The sequence below is a fragment of the Hakea prostrata genome, chromosome 5 (assembly GCF_041222555.1).
Source record: "Hakea prostrata isolate BN-2017 chromosome 5, UWA_Hpros_2, whole genome shotgun sequence".
NCBI classification, from domain to species: domain Eukaryota; kingdom Viridiplantae; phylum Streptophyta; class Magnoliopsida; order Proteales; family Proteaceae; genus Hakea; species Hakea prostrata.
In genome coordinates, this window is record NC_142604.1 from 11,644,579 (window position 1) to 11,666,033 (window position 21,455).

General features: G+C 38.2%; 3 protein-coding genes across 6 annotated transcripts; 1 reads left to right on the top strand and 2 right to left on the bottom strand.

The window, feature by feature from the left end:
• Positions 1 to 166: 166 nt before the first annotated feature.
• LOC149015129 (putative HVA22-like protein g) lies at positions 167 to 5,185 on the bottom strand. The gene is made up of 7 exons (XM_089155125.1): positions 4,892 to 5,185; positions 4,307 to 4,383; positions 4,111 to 4,209; positions 3,969 to 4,025; positions 3,820 to 3,883; positions 3,500 to 3,709; positions 167 to 2,549 (listed from the first exon to the last, which is right to left on the bottom strand). The coding sequence occupies exons 2-7, from the start codon at positions 4,336 to 4,338 to the stop codon at positions 2,136 to 2,138; spliced, it is 876 nt and encodes a 291-aa protein (XP_089011251.1). The 5' UTR covers positions 4,339 to 4,383; positions 4,892 to 5,185; the 3' UTR covers positions 167 to 2,135.
• An 8,071-nt stretch (positions 5,186 to 13,256) lies between these two features.
• On the top strand, positions 13,257 to 14,984 carry LQY1 (DnaJ/Hsp40 cysteine-rich domain superfamily protein). The gene is made up of 5 exons (XM_089155842.1): positions 13,257 to 13,531; positions 13,640 to 13,723; positions 13,810 to 13,861; positions 14,105 to 14,261; positions 14,689 to 14,984. Exons 1-5 carry the CDS (start codon positions 13,379 to 13,381, stop codon positions 14,708 to 14,710), a joined length of 468 nt encoding a protein of 155 aa, XP_089011968.1. The 5' UTR covers positions 13,257 to 13,378; the 3' UTR covers positions 14,711 to 14,984.
• A 141-nt stretch (positions 14,985 to 15,125) lies between these two features.
• LOC149015131 (Tetrapyrrole (Corrin/Porphyrin) Methylase) lies at positions 15,126 to 20,981 on the bottom strand. 4 transcript variants are annotated; one of them, XR_016173495.1, is made up of 8 exons: positions 20,390 to 20,980; positions 20,110 to 20,234; positions 19,350 to 19,579; positions 17,524 to 17,563; positions 17,300 to 17,391; positions 16,508 to 16,773; positions 16,279 to 16,333; positions 15,126 to 15,826 (listed from the first exon to the last, which is right to left on the bottom strand). XR_016173495.1 is itself a non-coding variant. In XM_089155841.1 (7 exons), exons 1-6 carry the CDS (start codon positions 20,537 to 20,539, stop codon positions 16,556 to 16,558), a joined length of 855 nt encoding a protein of 284 aa, XP_089011967.1. In that variant the 5' UTR covers positions 20,540 to 20,981; the 3' UTR covers positions 15,126 to 15,829; positions 16,508 to 16,555. The 4 variants fall into 4 exon arrangements, 2 of the variants coding, with proteins under 2 accessions (XP_089011967.1, XP_089011966.1); XR_016173494.1 differs by having other exon boundaries at positions 15,127 to 15,829; XM_089155841.1 differs by lacking the exon at positions 16,279 to 16,333 and having other exon boundaries at positions 15,126 to 15,829; positions 20,390 to 20,981.
• Positions 20,982 to 21,455: the final 474 nt, after the last annotated feature.

The window sequence follows — 21,455 nt, forward strand, 5'->3', positions numbered from 1 at the left end:
AATTAATCAAAGTAATCACTAATCATATGTTAAATGGATCGAATAATACCACAAGAAGCAGGTGTCTTTTCATCCTAAATGAAAAGAATGACGGTTCTGTAAAAGTAAATTAAGAGACCCAAGAAAAGGAACGAAGCACAATTGGACATCCCAGGAATAAAATACCCTCAAACAGTCATGCACTTCTTGAAGCAAGCTCCACAGTGTCGAATGATAGATCCACACACTCACCATTACAATTTGTGTTTATAGCTGCACTTCTTCTTGCAAGCTCCACAGTTCTTTAAATCACTCTTCAAGTAACACATTTGTTGTTGCAGCAAGTTGTTCCCTGGTTTCCTTCTTCATAGCAAACATCATTAACCTTGTGGCAAATGATCAGCAGATCTTGCGCTCTTCTGTTCAGCAAGGAAATGACTTACCCTTTTCACTGATGAAATGGGTTTCTTCCGGTGCTTAACTCTTAACTGATGGCACTGCCTCCTGCTGTTGCTGCTGCTGCTGTACCTCTTCTTTCCCACTGATCGATGGTGGTTACAATTGTAAGTGAGATAGCTGAAGCCATGGTTATGGCAATGAATAAAAATATCGTCATTGTTCTCATGGCTTCAAGTACATTAGAAGATGGAATAGAGGAGAGAAAAGGTGAGTTTGATGCTCAAAACAGAAGGGGGAGAGAGAGAGAGAGAGAAAATGGAGTCTTTGTAAAGGTGAGGGTACAGCAGGATTCACTCTAATATAAAAGTTTGCATCTTATAGAACTTATATGAATTTCAAAGGAAACACTGAGGTTCCCTCTTTAAGCATATCTAACACAATATAATACAATGAGGTTCCCACTTTAAGCCTATCGAACACAATTAAGTGAAGCAAGTTAGCTAACAATGAAGATTCAACGCTCGGCCTGACTTCTTTTTGACCGAGTTGATGGAGAATTGAACCACAAACTTCTTAGGACTGTAAGCCTCTAACAAAAGGCTACCTCCCAATACACTAGAAGTTCTGCCTGACTTCATGAATTCTCCATAAGTTCTATAAGATCAAAATCCAAGTTTTTATTGGTTGAGTTTAAGAAACTGGGTTTATCATAAGAGAAATAATAATTTAAGAAACTGGAATAGGTATCTCCAATTTCGTAAGAAGAACCCTAGCTGAAGTTAACCCCTTTCACAAATTTCACCTTAATTCACTTCCCGCGTTGGCAGCATCACGAGCCTCACCAGTCACCACCAGGAAGTTCCACAATGAAAGACGATCTTTGGCAGGACATTGCCAAGATGATATAAAGATTTCTATTTCTGTCTAGTGCACTGGAAAATGCCGGGGATGCAAAGCATCATCTCTACAGGAGTCCTAGTTAGATCCATATCTGGGTATCTACAAGGATCATAACTTGGAAGTTGTCCAACTGATATTTTAATATCTCACATGGCAGAGATTTGGTCTCTATCCTGACAACAACCACCATACTGTAGGGAACTTCAGGATGGCTCAGATGAGGTTCAAAGACAATCCAGACAGCTGCAGAAAGATCGCGGCAGTAGCATTGGAGGTGGTGATGCACTGGAAATCCATGAAAGCATGAACTTGTCTGAAGAGTAGAAGCTATATATGAAAGAGAATGGTTCAGGATGGTTCAGATGAGGTTCAAAGACAATCCACACAGCTGCAGAAAGATTGCAGCAGTCGCAGCATTGGTGGTGGTGATGCACTGGCAATCCATGAACCTGTCTGAAGAGTAGGAGCTGTATATGGAAGAGAAGGCCTCAACAATTACCCCTATGCCTCTACTTTCATCATAACTGGAGTTTGGATCCTATCCTGGGTCATTAGTTCCTTGCTTGTCACTGGAGTTAGGATATGATTCTGGTGTCACCAGGATATGATCCAGGGTCATTAGCTCCTTGCTTGTTACCAAGTTCAATCTCCTCTTGTCCGTCCCGACCATGTCCAGGATTTCACCATGATAAAACCAACGAATTGAAGATGAAAGCTAAAAAATGTACATTAACAATGTCAAAGTAACCTACCACCTAATCACATATCATTCTCCACCTACTCTACCTTGTCTTCGCCATTCATATGCTACAACCATATGCTTAAGACAGAAGGTAGAGAATAACAGGGGATCCATCTTAACGATTTGCTGCAGATCGTGTTTTCCTTAATCTTCCACGTGTCACTCGGATGGCTTCGTCCATGATCATCTCCTGCGGCTGTGGTTTTGCATTCCCATCCCCTAAGGATTGGACTGGCTCTATCTCCATTGCTACTGCTTCTTTATTGGTTGCTTGGCTGCTAGTTTCAGCAACAGGCTCAGAAGCAGCTACTGTTTGTGGCAGCGTATCTGCTGGTGGTGCAGAAGGTTGTTGTGGAAGTTCAGCTTCTTCTACCTGTTCATGCTGCTGCTCCTGAATTGAAGATGAAATTGAAGCAGCACTAGAAGCACGTGATAGTGGCTGTTGAGACTGCTGCTGCTGTTTATTTACAGAGTTCTGGCGAGTTGGGGCGGTAGGCTGAGTTTGGCGAACACCAGCACCCTGTCGCTGCTGTTAATTCCAACAGACGAAGGGTTAAAAAGGTTGAAATTCAAAAATACCTTCCAAGATTGCAGTATTGGCTGTATTTGCCTTTCCATTCAAACTATAGGTGCTACTGTTTATTCTTATCCCATCTATATTCATTTCCTACACGGTTATTGCTGCAATTGCAAATAGCATCTATCAGGCCATTGACATCATAAAATAAAATCAAAGTCCGTATATAGAATACAGCCTTTTCAACCTTTATCCTAATACAACAACCACAATTAGTTGGTGCAGGAGCAATACTTCTTACCTGTGCATTGCGGTATTTCTAACATCCTAGCTATGAAGATACGATGATTTTATTTTTCTTTTACCTTTTACTTAAGTAGCTTTTAAATTAGAACATGTGTTCCATGAACATTAAGTCAATTTTCGTGTCGGAGAAATTGGCAGGGTATTTTTGTTAGTAACAAAGTCCTAATATAAAAGTCTTAAAGCAACAGATATCTTCTTTCTTTTTTTTTTTTTTCATCAAAAAGATATATTACTTAAGGATAGTAATGTGAGACATGATTCTTCTCACAAATAAGAGTTGTACTGCTGCCTATTCTATTTGCAGCCAAAAGAGCTAAGTTAGTAAAGCTAGATAAGATTGGTGGGTATTTAAAATTACAAAAAGATGCTTCTGCTTAGTTTGTCAAGATGTGATAGAAAAGTTGCTCTGCTGCTGGCTTTGATTCCTTTAATTTGTTTCCCTCTTCTCTCCATAAACACCCTCTTCTCACCATAAATTAAATTCAGTTTTGCTAAACAGTCAGAGGGAAGGAGTTTATAGCAAGCTGCACTGGATAGGTCATGATGCAAAAATTGGAATAGCATGATTTTGCAGGAGAATGCGAAACTACGCAATATAAACTAGCTTCAACTGAAATCACATCTTATGTATATTTATCCTTATTGTCATTGGATACCTGTGTAGGGCGAGGCCTTGCTGTAGACTGAGAAGCAACATACTGCAAAATCTCATAAACCCTTGTCTGGCCATAGCTTGCAGCCCTTTGCCAATACAAAATTGCAATGTCCCCAGCCCTAGTCTTCAACTCCAACAAGTTACGATCAATTTCAGTCTCATGTTTTGCAAGGTATGGTCTAAAGAAGGAATCATATACATATGATGTTCCCTGCAACAATTGAGTGAAAATATGAGACTGAGACAATGAAAATACAAACAAAAAATAGTTGTGATAGACAACCAATATGATTTTTCAGTTCACCAAAGAGAATCCCATACTTTTGTTTTAGGATACCACAAATATATGAAGAATGCCAATTTGGCCTCACTGTACATTGGAAGCCTGCAAGAAAGCCAGACATTGTAAGGACAAAGATCTGTATGATAGCAAAGTACTAACAGTATTTTGAATTTTAATTTCCCTTTACCATGATACGAAAGCATCTCCAACCCTCTCAAAGACTGTCAGCATTGCAACTAAAATCCTACAAATTCAAAGGAAAAAATTTAAAATCAGAGAATGTTGTTAATCAAGAGGCCGATGAAAAGAGTAACAATCAAAGAGCAGACCAGTATTGGCACCAAAACCGAAGCTGCTCAATTTCTGGCTTGTTCTTCTCCACGGTTTTAAAACATTCATAAGCAGGATATGCATAGCCAAAAACCATCCTGCCACCCAATAACTCGTCAAGTAAGTTATCCATATTAGCCAAAGAAAAACCCCAAGTAACAGAAAACGGGCACTCAGAACTCAGAAGCAACTTACACCAGTCCTCTGGTTAGAAAGGATCCCATCATTGTGGATCCTTATTAGATACAAGTAAGTAATCCGGATGAGTTCAACTGTAGTCATAGAAGAAATTAAAGAACCAGAAATCGTTAGAAAGGGACGGAGACAATAAAATCACCAGAGAATTGGGATAATCACTCATAAACTAGAAAAATGAAGACGAACCAAGAAAAATCAAATTAATAGCAGGAAAGTCCAGTTAAAGAGGGAATGATCATTATCTCCGATTAGTAATTCATCCTAGAGCGTCGCAAGGGTGGAAATTAGGGTAAACATTGGGAAGCAAAATCGCCAAGAAAAATCACTGAAAACTGCTAATGAGAATCACTCTATGAAAAAGACACATTATCAGGAACATAAAAAACAGAATTATCACCAAAAAGATCATTAAGAAAACCGAAGATTGCTGGCGCCATACTTCAAATCATACGAAAATCGGGACTAGAGCTCGCTAGTAACGAAAAATTCCAAATCCAGGAGAGGCAATCACACCACTACTACAAACAGTTCAAAGAGAAAACTCACAAAAGAGAATAGATTAAAGGCTTAAAGGATCCATACCTTTAGTGTAACTTATCCTGCAAAAGGAGAAAAGACGGAACGAACTGCAAAATGCGATTGATTGAAGAGAGGAGAAGAGAACCAAATGAAGTGAGAAGATCTACAGGTTGAAAACGAAATCGAAACCAAGGCTCTTATAGCCTTCCGTCGCACCTGTTTGGTTAAAGCTGCGCTGCCGAAACGCTACGGTAAAAGCCGGTTCGATTTCGAAGGCAAGAGAAGAAGACGATGAAGAAGAAGAAAAAGAGAAATTGAAAGAGAGAAGAGAAAGAGAATTATCGTTTTGAATTTTATTTTGGTTTCTGCTTGAGATGTTTTTGGGGGAAGTGTGGGGAGGGGATAGAGATAAGCACGTGGGGAGAAGAATAATTTGGCGTTAAACGAATTAATCACCGTCGAAAGTGTATCAGACGGTTCATATTATGTCTAGACGAGTGTACTAACTGTGCCCGACTGGGAGGACGGAATTATGGAACTACCTTGTCGTGTTTGAACTTTAAAAAGGATCAAAAAGTGTTTTTGAATAATTGAAATTAGGGTTTTTATTTTTCTAAGTTGCAGTAATTAATTAGAGTTTCGGAATCTTTATTACGTGTAAAATGATAGAGGATTAACAAAGGACAGGAAAAGGTGATTGCAGGTTAAGCTAAGCATCTTGTGGAGAATGGCTGTGATACGGATAACGAACCGGACCGATTCGGCAAACTTTTCGTTTCCTGCTCAGCTTTGCTGACTCAGAGGAAGAGCGGCTGTGGGCCAGGCCCTGGAATGTGGAAGGATAGTACAAGCTGTGCAGGGCATTTAGACTCGGACTTTGCTTCAGTCACGTGCATTAAATCTGCAAAACCGTCAAGCTAAACACTTCTGTCCGACAGATCGAGATTTCGATCTCGACCATTGAAATTCAATAGTCGAGATTGAAATACCGACCAAAATTTTGGATTCAACGAACCGATAACTTCTTTGACCATCATGCGCATTAACTAAAGCAATTACATTTAGAGTCATTTTCTTGGGGGCTCAAGAAGTTCATTCAACATTTTTTTTCTTTTTATTTATTTGAGGTTCATTTGAACTACCCTACACGTACCTTGGGATTAAAGTAAAACTTGGTCGTAAATTATAAAATGAAACTATTCCCTAAACATATAATGGAGGTGCATGTAAATAAAATCTAAATGGGCTTTTTGATCCTTTAAAGGGAGAAGGGTGATGTTTAATTCTTCTTTCTTTTTCTGGATAATGAAGAGAGGAGGTTGAGTTACTATGGACGTAGGAGTCTGGATCATCTACCCGTCGGGAGTGTAATCTATGCTCCTCAACAGCTTTACAACCACATATTACGGTGGGACCCACTGGATTAGGTGGTGAAAATTTTTTTTAATATTTTATTATTTTTTACTTGTAAGCTCCCAACATAGTATATGATTGTAAAGCCATCGGGAAGCACAAAATGCACCTGACGGAGGAGATGATATGAAATTTGGATGTAGGTACCAATTGAGAACCAATTGAGATTCAAGAGTTAGTAGGTAATAATGTATCTTTCCGGAAAGGGACCCACCACCTCCCGCGAAATAACGAGGAGATGAATACACCTATTTCTTTCCACCTAAAAAAAAACATATTTCCCTTCACATTGAACCCTCCACTTTTGGGCCCACCTCTCATTCTTCTGTCGCATTTAAAATGTTAGTTGGCAGGGCTGTCGCTCGCTCAAATTGATTTTGAAAATTAATTTTCAAAAGGTAGTAAATAGTAAATCATTTAAAATATTGTTTTGGTTTTTTATTAATCATCATCAAACTTGTTAAAGAGTTAAACTTATAATATTTTCAAGGTCTCATTTTCTCTTATTAGCGGATCTACATGATGATATATGGAAATCAATCTCAAATTTCTATTGGGGGCAGAAGGATGATGAACATAGAGTTCATTGGATGTCATGGTCCAGGCTATGTAGATCGAAGGATAAATTGGGGACTTGGATTCCGTGATCCCATTCTACACAATAGGGTTTTGCTTGCCAAGGTGGCTTGGCGTCTTTGGTCCTCTCCTGATTTTAACTGCGTTAAATTCATTAAAGTTGTCTATTTTCCTTATTGCAACTTCATGGAAGGAAGGAAAGGATCATGTTCCTCTTGAGCATGGCAAAGTATAATTAAAGGCAGGGAAATGCTCGAGATGGGGCTTATCTCTTTGATTGGTAATGGAGTTAACACTCCGATCTGGAACTCGAATTGGATCCTAGATCTTCCCTGCTTCAGAATTTCTTCGAAGAAACCATACGGATGCTCACTTCAATGGGTCTCCGATCTTGTTGAGCCCATTTCAAGAACATGGAATCGGAGTTTATCACAACAATTATTTACAAATCAGGAGATGCATAGGGGCTGTTAATAGTGTTTTCTCTATAAAAAGTGCTTACTACTTATAATGTAACCGCAGAGATTCCCTAGCCATGCTCGTTCCATCATCTTCTCGCTACCACAAATGGGAGGAAGTATTTGCTAATTCATGGAAAAAGATCTGGAAGGCTCAGTGTTATCCCAAAATTTGAACTTCCATGTGGAAAGCTTTGAATCAAGCCTTGGCTACAGGGGAGAATCTTCAAATCACGCAAATTAGGAGTGATCCTACTTGTGGCATGTGTGGGAAAGAAGCGGAATCAATTGATCATATTCTTTTCGACTGCGACTTGTCCCGCACGATCTGGTTTGGTACAGGGTTGTCCAGTATGGTGGAAATGCAAAATCAGAAATCCTTAAGCAACATCATCAACGACTGGGGCAAGCTTCGATTTCCAGATTCCAAGTCAAGCAATGAGGTTTTTAGCCTCTTTTCCTTTACCTCCGAAATGAAAATCAATTCTAACTTCTCCTTGTCTGAAGCGGATAATACTGCAAGGTTGGGGTTCATCCATAGAGATTCCAGCGAGATCATCCCTATTTGCAGCGTCTATTCCGAGCTCGGTTGTCTCCATTTTCACTGGTGAAGCCCTTGCCCTTCGTGAAGCGTTCTTGTGGGCTGAGGAAGAAGGGTTGAAAATGTGATCTTTGAGAGCGATTCTAGCAACCTTATCCACTGCTTTGAAGACCCCTTTCTTCCAATTGAATTGGGTGCCATGCATGTGGTGGAGGATATCCGGCGTTTGCTCATTCTTAAACCATCTTGGTCGGTTCATTATGTTTCTAGGTGGGCTAATTGTGTAGCCGATTCCCTAGCTAGGAAGGCTTAGTCCATGGCAAGTCGGACTGTATGGTCTAATTCCACTCCTTGGCTTCTTGAACTTTGTAATCAGGATGTCTTAGGCTTTTCTTGCCCGTCTTCTAATTAAAGATCCGTTTACCAAAAAAAAAAACCTATAACATTTTTAAAATTATTATCTCTTATGTCACAAGTACATTTATATTTTCATATATTTTGAATAAAAAAAGATATCTTATTATTTGTGTCCAGCACCCAAATTTAACCTAAACATTTATGACTAAGGTTCATCAACTAGAGTTTTTTTTGGGTTCATCAAATCTTTATATACATCAATAACTAAAGCATTTGAATGGAATCATTTAAGAAGAAATCTCATATGGTAGATTCTAATTGAGCATTTCATATGAATTTACATTACTATAGATCTACTAGAAGCTCAAGAAATTGATCACTTGGTAAAAGATCAACGCATCATAGTACAAGCTCAGAAGTTTTATTTTCCTTAAGAACAAGGATAAAATTTTGTATTATATTTAAATTCTATGTAAGAGCTTCCCACTTAGAATATAGTTAAGATACACATAAATTGGTTTCAGTAAAGCTCAATTCAAAAAATTTAAAATTTAAAATAATAAAAAAAACCAATTAAAAGTAAAAGAAAAAATAAATCGCCAGACCCATTTGGTGTTGACATTAATTATAACTTTTTGAACTAAATGTAAGTGCTGTTAGTTATTAACTTTTGTTCATTAAATTGAACTTTCTTGTGGGGGCATGATGGAACAAAGACCATTTATGTATTATTAAAAAGAAAATAGAAAATCATTGAAGTCAACTTACTACTAATAATTTCACTATAAAAACATGAGAAAGAATGTCAATTTTCAGAGAAGATTCCTTTTATCTTAATTCATGGGTTTGGATAAATTATACTGAATCACCAACTGAGATCTTTTTTCTAACAAAATTAAAAAAATTTATAAAAAAAATTTTTTAAAGAAGGGTTTAACAACCCAAATGCAACAGAAAACAACAAACAGACTCCTTTCCACCTGAGAATCCCTCAATCCAGCTGGAGGATCTGGGAAAAAAGCCCCCCATGGGTCTAGAGGACAAAGTTGCACCTAGACATCATCAGCAACTTGTTTGCTTATCACCATAGGAAGAGGATTTATCGAAAAAACATCATCTGTTATTGTGCACAGCAATGCACAGATATGCCAAGTAATTGACTGAAGAGGCGAACAATACCCCTGTGCACCACAAGGGTCGGGAGGCAACAACTCCTTGAATCGTTCCCGCATCGACAAACCCCAAGCCAACCTAAGCCAACCAAAAAACAAGACTATTTTGGACAATTTTTACACATTTAGGGAAAGATTTATCGAAAGAAATTATTTAACATATACGATGCCAAGTAATTGACTGAGAAAGCAAAGAAACTACAAGACTATTTTGGACTTTTTAAATTTAAGTTTCAAAAAAAAATTAAAAAAAAAGGAGGGGGGGTGGGAGAAAAAAATGATTTTTTTGCAGGGTTCATCTCTGAAGATTGAAAAAGCGGACTCTTCCTAAATTTATCCCTCAAAGGTAAGGAACCAGACTCAACTCGACTCTACAGACTTACAGGTTGAATCAAAAACGAATTACCCATCAAGCTTCCGAACTCCAATTCAACCTCTCGACCATCTCTATTGCTAGTTAATCTCCGACATACGATTATTAGCTACTAAGTGTGTTTTTTTTTTTGTTGGAATCAGCTACTAAGTGTGATTAGTATTCCTTTTGATATGCCTTTAGGCAACTAAATATTATCACTCATTAAGTATAAAAAGGAAAATATAATCACTCATTCTCTAATTAGGAAGGCTTTATTTTTTATATTCCGGACTTAAAATTGATCTTTCTAATCAAATGTCATAAACTCTTTTCTCTGAAGATGCCTAGAACTCTTTTCTTGAAAAGAAAAAGGAGTTCATGAACTTATCCAAACAATTCCCAATGGACATGGAAATCTAAAGGAAGGTTCCTTGATGAACAGACAAGTATATCATTCAACTCCTGGCATGCCATGTTGTGTTAGTTGCCCACAATCTTTTGGCAGTAAAAGCAAACTCCAAAAGGGTGAAAGTAAGCCATGGGTGGGGTGGGGTGGGTTGGGGTGGGGTGGGGTGGGGTGGAGAGCGGGGGGGTGGGGGGACCTCAACATCTTAAAACTTGCAAAACAATCAACTTCCCATTTATGTCTGGATCGAAATAGACGAAGTTACAGAAACTATTTCTCACTCAAATCATTTGTTTAAAATTGGTTTACAGCGAGAATCAAACCACATGTAAGTATAATTACACCACATAGAAGGGTAATCATATGCTTTGGATTCTTGATTTATCTCTGTAACAGTTAATAATGAAAGAAATCATTTTGTTTTTGAAGAAAGCATATGCTTTAGATTCTTGAATCATCTGTGTTTTTTAAATTTACATTAAAACTCATCACACAAGACGTGGGACTTAAGGGTTAGTTGAAAAGTTAAATGGGTTAAAATGTCAAATTATAGCGAGTTAATGAGTCATGAGTCATGACTACTCCGACCAATCACCAACCGGCGGGAGAGATAGGTCACTTTACGGAACTTTTTCAGGTCCATTTCCTTTCATTTTTCTCTGGATGAAGGACACATGCCCATCAATCACATCCAAAGGTTCATATTAAATTAAATTAAAAAAAATTTATATCTTTTAAATCTCATTTCAACCTTTGAATGTGAGTGATGGATCTGTGTCCTTCATCCGGAGAGAAATGAATGATCCATGACATGATAAAATTCCGTAATTTTAGCCAGTATGAGTCTCACATAACGCGTGAATAGGGAATATATCCTGGGCCACTCATCTCACATCAGTTCTGTTGATGTGGGGCCCACGATTTTTATGGTTGAGGCTTTAAGAAGTGGGGTCCATCATCCATGGGTACATATATATACATAGGACCAGATATACTGAAAAAGACTAGCATTGGGCGTTGGATTATATGGGCCAAGTATGGGCAGAGGTCGATGCCCATTGGACTTTACTGCTGGATACCCAAGATCCAAAATCTTAAAGCCCGATCCGTCCAAAGATTATTTTCCTTATTCACATAAAAATATTGCTACCGAATCACGGTCAACGAGAATCGCTTCATTGAGGGATTTCAGTCAAGGATGCCAAAACAAAACTTCATTGAGGGATTATTGTATATACTACCAAGAAAAGTCAAATCCATGACATTTTCATTAAATGTTGTTGATCATTTGCCAACTAAACAATCTTGTGAAGGTAAACAAAAGAAGAAGAAAACATCAACACGAGGTGGTAAGCGTACTGTAACTTTTTAATTGATTAAACAGCCAGAGGAGAGAACCTAAAGGGGAACTGTGATGCTAGTTTACCTCTTGACAACATGGTTGGGGGATTAGGATTCATCATATGTGATCACTATGAGTTTAGATCACCACCCTCTCAAGGGAGAGCTATGTGCTCCCTTAATGGTTCTTCACCATAAAACAAGGCTACTTGGTATCACCTTTAATTTATTTTGTTAATTTTCAGAGGTGGGTCCAACTCTTATTTTGCGGTGAAAATTGCCACATAGGGAAGGCTGATCCAAACTCCATTCATAAGCCTCCATTGCCATATTTCCTCCCTGCTGATGAAGTTCACAAGTCCACACTAGGGGAAGCCATGAGCGCTGCACTTATCCAAGCTATCTAACCAGTGCGATTAGATTCCACTGTTGTTCCACTCTGAGAAGCTCAACAAATATCCTCTAATGAAAAATAAAATGAAATAAATAAGGGGTTTAGTTTGACACTAAGGTAAGCAAAATCGCTGAATTTCGGTGACATATCGTCAAAATTTGGTGATTTAGGTGCTGAGGCAAAACGAACTCAACACTAAAACTCAATTTGATAGGATATTGTCGATTTCTCGATGATATCTTGTCATTTTACCTCCGGACCGGCAATTTTCGGCGATAACACCACCATGCAAGCCGACTTGCAACACCACCATCCATGGGCTTTGGAGGAGCATCAACGACTTTCAGAGTTTCATGCAAAGATGGAGGAAGATGAATAGTAGATGCATTTGAACCACACATGTGGTTTATGTAAGACCATGAAATTATAAATTAAAAAAAACAATACATGATTTGACTCATTTACTATTTGGTATTATTTTTATTTTTTTTAAAAATTTGACAGTTGACACTTGACACTAATGCTCTGCAAATTGCAATGATTATATATTATTTTAAATTTTGCATTTGGGGTTTTGCAATTCTCAGTGAGATTTTGCCGGTTCGGTTGGTTCGTCAGGTAGCAAACCAACGAACCAGATTAAGATTTCTTTCCTTGGTTTGAACTAGTCATTTCCTTTTTCTTTTTTTTGGGCAACAAATAAACGGGGTTTAGTAACCCTGAAAAAGAAAACTACTCAAGCATGCAAATCTTATCCGTCCAGTAGGATCTCCTCCAATTCTTGGAGTGGATTTAGAAAGAATCGCAAAGGTTCCTCTAAAGAAGTCGGACTCTTCATGATCCAGTCCAGCAGCGTAGTTGGACTCCCGGTACGAATGTTGGAATCTAATTCCTTCATAGCTTCTCACTTCTTCCTTTATTGCATACAACATTTTTGTTACTTTTCCATTGTATCTTGTATTTGGCTTTAACAAATCAATAGTTCTTTGAGAGTCTCATAGCTTAAATTCTTTTTTTATTGACTTGACCATTAAATTCTTTTTTTTATTGGAAGCTGGTAGCTTAATATTAGTGGGTGGAAATTGCGAATATTACATATACTACAGGAGAGTTGAATCTATGATCTCTTCACTAAGATGAAATCTAAATTCTTTCTGTCAAGGAAGAGGTATGTGATCTCCTAATGTTTCTCCACTATACAATAAAAGAAAGACAATCCAGACTCCACTAAAAGATACTGACCAATGCCAATTGAGCAACCCTCCCATGGTAGCATTAGATTATTTACCTAAGAAACTTCTTACAATCGTTTTTGGCAGTCCACTTCAGAATGGGACCCACCATATCCATAAATCTGTGGCTTTATTTATCCCTTGCAAATTTGTTGTCTATCTTCTTCAACTCTCTCTCTCTCTCTCTCTCTCTCTCTCTCTCTCTCTCTCTGTGTCCGAGTATCGACCTCAGCCCATTTGGAAAAAGATAGGAAACAAGAAACAAGAGGGGTGGAAGAAGAAGAAGAAGAAGAGGAGAAAGAAAAATGTCATTTGCTCCTTCGGTTCCACGCCTTCACTCTCCATTCATCTATTGTCCCAACAAATTTTCTGCTTCTCCCTGCAAAAAAGCCAACACATATCAACGATCACCCATTTCGTATCCATGCGTAAGAGCTGTGGATCTTGATCAGAACACGGTATTCTCCATTCTCTCCCTCAATACTCTCTTCTTCTCCCCTTCCAGCTGCTGCTTCTTTCACGTTAAGAAGAATTTTAAGTTCAATGCATAATTCTATGGGAATCAGATTGTGGCGATCTCAGTTGGGGTTGCGAGCGTAGCAATTGGGATAGGGATTCCAGTTTTCTACGAAACTCAGATCGATAACGCTGTAAGTCTCTTGGAATGTGGCTTCGTATCGAATCATCTTCTTCTTTTCCTTCTATCTATCTATCTGATTGTACACTCTTGTTGCAGTCAAAGCGTGATAACACCCAACCTTGCTTCCCCTGTAATGGAACTGGTGCCCGTAAGTTCTCTCAAATGCCTAAAGCTGATCATTTCAAATTTTCAATTTCTTCAGGAATACAATGTCTTCTTTAGTCCATTACGAAAGCTGGACCATTCAATGGCAGAACAAAATCACAAAATCACAAAATCAGCTCTCTAGGATAATTGCCAGGATTCTGCTTGTGCTGAAGCCTTCCTTCGCATCAGATTCTCCCCCATTTGTTATTAACAGGAACACTAACCATTGAAATGTTTTAACCAGAGAGATGCAGATTTTGTATGGGGGCAGGTAGTGTGAGCGTAGAGCTTGGAGGACCTGAGAAGGAAGTCTCACGCTGCATCAACTGCGACGGAGCGGGCTCCTTGACTTGCACCACCTGTCAAGGCTCAGGAATTCAACCTCGCTACCTTGATCGCAGGTATGATTCAATTTTAAAAACACACCGTTAGGTACTCCATTAGTGCACCAAAAGTTTCGCCCCTTGCTGATAGAACGAGCTTAGCCAAGCTCTTTAATCTATCACATACTAGGCTGATCCAACCCACACTCAGGAGTAGGTAGCCCTCTCCAAGTGGCAAACCCTTGATGTTGTGCTGGCTCTGATACTAAAAGTTACGTACTTGACTAGTGCACCAAACCCTTTAACCCAACCGTACTAAACAAGCCCAATTTAGCATATACACACCAAATTAGACCTCAATAGGCACATAATAGACCTTCCCATATAGATATTTCACAACAGATGGTACACTTCAAGATTGTTTGAAGTTGTCTTTGAGCAAATTTGAACACGATCACAACATTGAGGGGATCTAACAGGGGCACATGGCTATTGTGTTGTACAGGGAGTTTAAAGACGATGACTAGAAATTTTGTAGCACCAGATAGAAGTAACTGAGGTGAATTCAGAATTGAAGGAGAGACTCGAAGATGGGCACATTTTGTAGTGACTAAATATGGCACAAATTTGTTGATTCTATATTGTAGCAATGCAAATCTTCTTCCATTACCATATTCATTTATTCAAGTTCTCAGCATATTACAAATTTTTGAAAATCTTCAATTAGCATGGACAATCGTTACCAATTGAACAAAAACTTGGGAATCTTATAGCTGGGAGTCACACAATTTATGATTGTGTACCAAAAAAACAATATTTAGAGTGGCATCTGGTTGATTTTATGCTTCTCTAAGAATAATTTTAACTCCTGAATGCAATTTGTCTCCTTTTTGTAAGATGTAATGAACTCCTAAATGCAAGTGGGTTTATCAAATTTGGGGTGTTTATACAGCAGGCAGTGAGTATTTAGCCAAATCAACAATCAGCACTAGATTACTCAATGCTGAATCCAATAAAGATGCAAATCTGACCATGGAAAGAATGGAAAATCCTTGCAAATTGGATCAAAATCGGTGGAAAGGACACAAGTTTCAGGTCACTTACAAAACTCTTCCAACATCAAGGAGGAGGTTTACTATATTTCATCAAGAACAGTTTCCAGTCACAATATTTGGAACCTCAGATTTGAATTTGGTTGCAGTAAATAGGAATAGCGACGAAAAAGAATGATTTAAAGGCTGAAAACAAAGCATAAAAATTAATATATAACTATAGTAGCACAATAAGAATCATTATTTAGTTTGTTACAGATGGCGAGATAAAAAAACCATTCTATCAAGAATGTAGGGAAGAAGGGAAATAAAATCCAAAACCTAAACAGGCATTAACACACCTATGAGAAACAATCATAAGAAATGAGAAGCAGGAGAAGTACCTAGCACAGGGATGAAGGTATCATGAAGGTATCATAGTGACCATCAAAACAATTTGACAGTAACTCCATACTGCCTGCCAGCCAAATGCTGAGACAATCTGACTTTCTATTCATCAAGTTGTCCTTCATCTGTCTTCCTTGCAAACTCCTCTTCGCAGTGGCTAATATTGAATCCAATTGCTTTCAATCTTCAGTTTTCAGTTACTGCCTTCTGAAAGGGCATTTAGGTACAAAGATGCAATTAGTGTCTGCATAAATGTTCCTGTGGGTTAAAGAGGTTATTATGCCATTCTCTGTCGATATATCCAAAAGGCCTAAATATGCTTTTGGAAAAAATAATCTGTACCCCACCCACCATGGTTTTAAATATCGGCCTCAGAATCAGTCAAGAGTGATACACAGTTGCAGGCATTTGAAGGCTTTGGCCCCATTTCTTATTTAAAAATATTTATTGTTTTTGGATGATTTTCTGATTATCACAGCTCCTTAGGCCAAAACACTAACATCCAAGTATTGGCATCATTTACCAAAAAACAAGTATTGGCATCAACCTCAGTAGTCAGTACCAATATTTCAAACCATGCTTTTCTCACTCAAACCCCAAAAAAAACATGTTTCAAACATCTTAAACTGAAATAAAAGTAGGGATGTATTCTTCACCTTGTTAGAACACAATCACAAACTTCATATTTAGTTGGTTCCATAAGCATGTATCCTGACATTGCAAAAAACCCAGCCTGCTTAGCCCTTGAAATTATTATTGACACACACACCTTCGAAACTAACCCCACCAAATCATCCAAAAGTTGTAATATGCAACCAAAACTGTCTACAAAGGGGTGGCATAAATGAACAAAAAAATGAAAGACTGTCAGTGCAAAAGAGTAACCTGTCACTGGAGGGATGCTTTTACTACTAGCCCCATTTAAGCTAAAGATCAAGCATTGCCTTTGTCTTTGAGTTGGTCTTCCCTTTTAAGAGCATAAAATTCCAGCATTTCCTCTTCCACAGGATGGGTTTTACCTACTATGACAAGACAATGCAAAGGTGCTCCAAAATCAACCAATAGTATTTCTTTCATCGGACCTACAGCTACCATCTGATCTTCACTGCCAAGCCGAGCAAACCCAATACAAATTGTGTCTTCATTGTATGCTGAGGATCATGCAAAGACAGAAGAAATAAACATTAAAGTCATTGGTCTCATTTCCAGGTCCCAAACAATAGAAAAACTCTACAAGAAAGAACAGAATAATTGAAGATGCCAGCTTCATGAAGTGCATTGGACCAGAAAACAGCAAGTATTGGAATAATTCCATTCATCTGCATCCACCCTCTGGATGAAGTCAAGAGACACATCCAAGGCACAAAAATCACTTAAAACAGGAAGAGCATAAAGGAAAAGGCCTAAGCTAGAATGGCAAAATCAATCGCCAGCTATGAATTTTCAAATGAACTTGTGGCCTAGAATTACGCAAACCAGGCACTTTTTTGAAAATTTTATCAGCACTGATCTCCAATAAAGCCAGTATCATACCAAAAATGTGAGCAAAACTGTTTATCCCTAGATAGATCAAGGAGTGGGATGGTTCCACAGGTGGAGTAGAACCTATATTCTAAACAATGAGTGGAGATGGAAAACACTAACATGCTAAACCCGATGATTAACGCAATGTCATACCAGATTCTCCTCGCATATTTTCAACCTCCAGCAGTTGTTCAATCGCAACATTAACCGTCATGTATCTTGGCTGTTCGTATTGCTTTTTCCCTCTGGAAATAAATGATGGAAACAAACATAGAAAGGAATAACAAATTTGGCAGCAGTTAGAAAGGAACAGAAGCAAGAAGAACCAAACTTTTATCAGGCAAAACAAAGGCACCAATTTATTTTTGAGTTCTAACCTGCATAGAGATTCCAGCGATGGTTCTTTCACACGTATATCTGCAATTTTGAGATATGTCAACATATATCTAGATATAAGGAACCATAGAAGGGCGATGGGGAGGGAATACAGGGTTTCTCACAAAGAAAGGGCAGTAATTTTGAAGGGAAAATGTTTGCTTTCCACTAAGAACCAAAAGGGAATTGTAGTGGTTTAATTAGTATTGTACTTAATAACATGGTTCAATAGCAAACCAGATAGTCCAAGGAACCTAGCTGAGAAATTGTATGGTCTTTCGTCTGATGTTTTACCAAGAGTCTTTTTTAAGCCGATAATACACAGAAATAGGCAAATTTTAGTGGACATAAGCCTTGAACTGGTATTGGCCCAATGGGTTTTCACTGTAATAGGTTGCTTTACTGGGCTTAAACTACAGATTGGGGTAAAAAATAAATACAGGATTAATAAGTGCATGAAAATGTGTGGTTTGTTTAGAGTTCTATTTTAGTCATTATATTATAACAGTGGGACTGGATTAGGTTACTATAAATCCAGCCTCTTTTTTTAATAAATAAACTCTATTCTGGGTCACTTCTCTTATTATTTTTAAGAATGCTATGCAACCAACTCCCTGAAGCAAGCCATTGGCAGGAGCAGTTTTAGGGTTAGTTCAGGTCCTTTTTAGAGTTTTAATTTAAACATATGAATTAATATTGGCCTGCAGATTTGAGCTCACACATGTGGCAATCAGGTGTTCTGCCTCTTGAGGTTGTGGATTCAAGAGGATTTAACTACTGCAAATTCAGTAGTGAACTTTCCGAACATACTTCCTAATGCATAACATCTTCTGCCAACCTTTAGCTCTATTTGCTTGCATAAATATTGTTCAGTTGGTTAGGTTTCAAACCTATTCTTATTTTGATTTATGTTTTCAAATTCTAGCCCGAACTTCAGTTTTCAAATCTTCCTTTTGATTGACTTTCAGTTTTTCTACTTGAATATGACTTCTTCAAAAGCTGTATTTCCTGATCTGAATACTCAAATCTGAGTTCAAAACATTGTCCTACTCATTAGTTATTGATTTTTTCTATTCGAAATCATTAAGTTTCCTGCCATCAATTTCAGCAAACCCTGCTACAAGTATGATCCCCAAAAATCTCAGTTTTATGATTCTGGTTTGCTATATAATTATGCATTTGTTCTCTGTTACTATTTCATTCTATTTTGACAAGAATTCTAATCTTTTTTCTTCTTCTCCTTTTTTTTAATTAATAGCAATATGAACTCTAAACTGTCCCGCAATTCTTTGCAGAAATTGGGCTATCCTACTCCCAGTGGGATGACCCAATATATGTGGTTCTGTCCGCCAGATACAGGCAAAACTTGACAGGGTAACCTACCCAATTATGAACAGCATTCTACCAGAATTTCAGCATTACCCAGAGAAGTTCTTCCTGCACTATTTAAATTTCTCCTAACCTGTTTTGTCTTTTCTGTGGGGGGATCCTGGTTGCAAACTGATCTCCCACTGGATCTTACTGGTAAGCTTTTAGGAAAATAGATTTTTTTTTCTCCTTTGCACTAGAAGGAATGGTTATAACACCCAACCTTATATTGTTACAGACAAGAAGAGCCTAGTATAGATGTACAGGCGAATACAGACTAAGATTTCAAACTATAAACAAAAACCTTTCTACAAACTCACACTGGATGATAAAATCTGGAAGCAAATAATGTGTTGTTTTCTTATACCCTCAAGAAACAAGAGCTCTACAGACCAGCAACTCAAATGACAAAACTCAAGACAGTAATAACTAGAGTCTGAAAAGTAATATAAGAATGTACCTAACAAGCAAAGTGTATGTAATCCAAGTGCACGGTTCCTCTGAATCTTCTCATAGAAACTGTCAGGCCTCCATGTCTCAGTGAAAAACGGTATAGAGACAGTTTCTCCAAATCGGTACAGTTGCAACCCACAGACTCCAATAGCATTCATTACTGATGCATTGTGTATGACCTTAACTTCCACACCCAAGTTTTTGGCTCGGACAACCAGATCAGAATGTGTCGTGGCTCTGTTTTCCACATTAGCAACCATCTTCAGAAAAGCAAACCATTATACCAAGATTCCAAAAATTAAAAGCAAAAAAATAAGTAGCAAGAAATTCCCTCTGTTTTGTCTATTATATTGATGTACAAAGCATGAACATTCAACTGTTCCTGGAAGCTTCCAGCACAGATCGAAACCAAAAGCCTATTGGATCTCTAGTAAGAAGTTAAGATATCACAAGTAATCCAACTATGAGCCAGAAGCAATAAAATTTGATAAAACTGGGCAACAGGAATTTACTAACCCATCATTAATCACTCTAGGCAATAGGAATCAACTAACACATACTAATCCTACAGTGAGTCCATAGTTTCTACTAAAATTAACGTGGAAAAACATCCAAATTTTGACAGTCACTATGGTAATGACTGGATCAAAGAACGACCTGCATCAACCAACACACATCCTAATAGTAATAACTAAGACAAGCAATAACGGATGCAAAATCAAAACAAGAAACAGAAATGCGAAATCATAGAGTACAATTTCAGTTACCCAAATGGATCCCCAACAACGAGGAATGCCACATTAGAGCCACCAGCCTCCGCCAATATCTCATCAGCTCGCTCTTCGACCCTTTCTCTATCTGCAGGTATGACGGGCTTCCCATATAACTTTTCCTGCCCAACCAAAATCTCACGTTATCAAGGAAGAAGCAGAGAAAAAGAAATCTAACTAATACAAGTAGTAAGCATTTAATCATAACGATATGTAACAAAAGCAGCCTTTTTTTTTCTTCTTCTTTTTTGGGGTAGAATCAAGAACAGCAAGTTACCAAATTCGAAAACCCATCAGAAGAGAGACCGAAAGAGAGGAGAGAAGTGTAGGCTTCCAAGTACACTTTATCACATTTCTTCACAGCTTCAAGGCCTCTAAGAGTGATATCCTTCTCATCCCCCAGACCCAAACCAATTATATACAACATCTCGCTTGCTGTCTTGGTTCTAGAATGATTCTGGGTTTTCGACCTTCAAGCAGCGAAGTAGATAAGTGTCGACCAGGTTGCTTCGGTGATTGCAGCGAAGGCTAGAGAAACAGAGTATGACAGTAGAACTGTTTGACGATGGCCGGCAGTAGGGAAGAACTGAACTTGAAATCGAGATTTTAGGTTGAAAAACGCCGATTGAAATTGAAATTTTGGGGCTTGGGTGGTGTTTCCAGCGCGGCCTCTTCCACTTCAAACCCACTCCCTAAGTATAGAACAGAATCCAGCACTAGCACAGCTGCACAGTCAAAAATTTTCTTGGGCACCTGGATCCCTTGTAATTGAATAATACTATAATTTGCATCTATTAAAGATAATAAACGTAAGCATAATCTAGGGTTGATCTATCGGTAGAAAAAACACAAAAACCCTAACATTATAGAAACTATTAAATGTAATAACCCCAAGGGGTGGTTCAGTTGGCCAAGTCCAACGCTTTCACATAAGAGGTCAGAGTTTAAATCCCCTCAAGGCCAAGGGCAAAGCTCTACCTATATTAATATTAATTATATAAAAAGCGCCTTGAGGATGTAGTCATAGTGCGCGCAAGATAGGCCGGATGAACCTCATTTCCAAAAAAAAAACCATTAAATGTATTTTTTTTTCTTACCCCGTCTTCAATCATCTTTGATCATGATCGGGTCATGGGTAGAGAGTGAGGCCGGGTACTTGTAGGTAACGAACAGGGTCGTCTTTCCTACCACGGGGATGACCCCTCCTGAGACTTATGGTGATCTATCTATATGGTCTCAGCCGGGTCCTTATGAAGGTCAAAGTCCGAAAGGGCGATTTCCTTTTCATGTCGCCCTGTCAAACAAATTAGATGCATTTTTCACTTTTTCCCTCTAAGAATCCA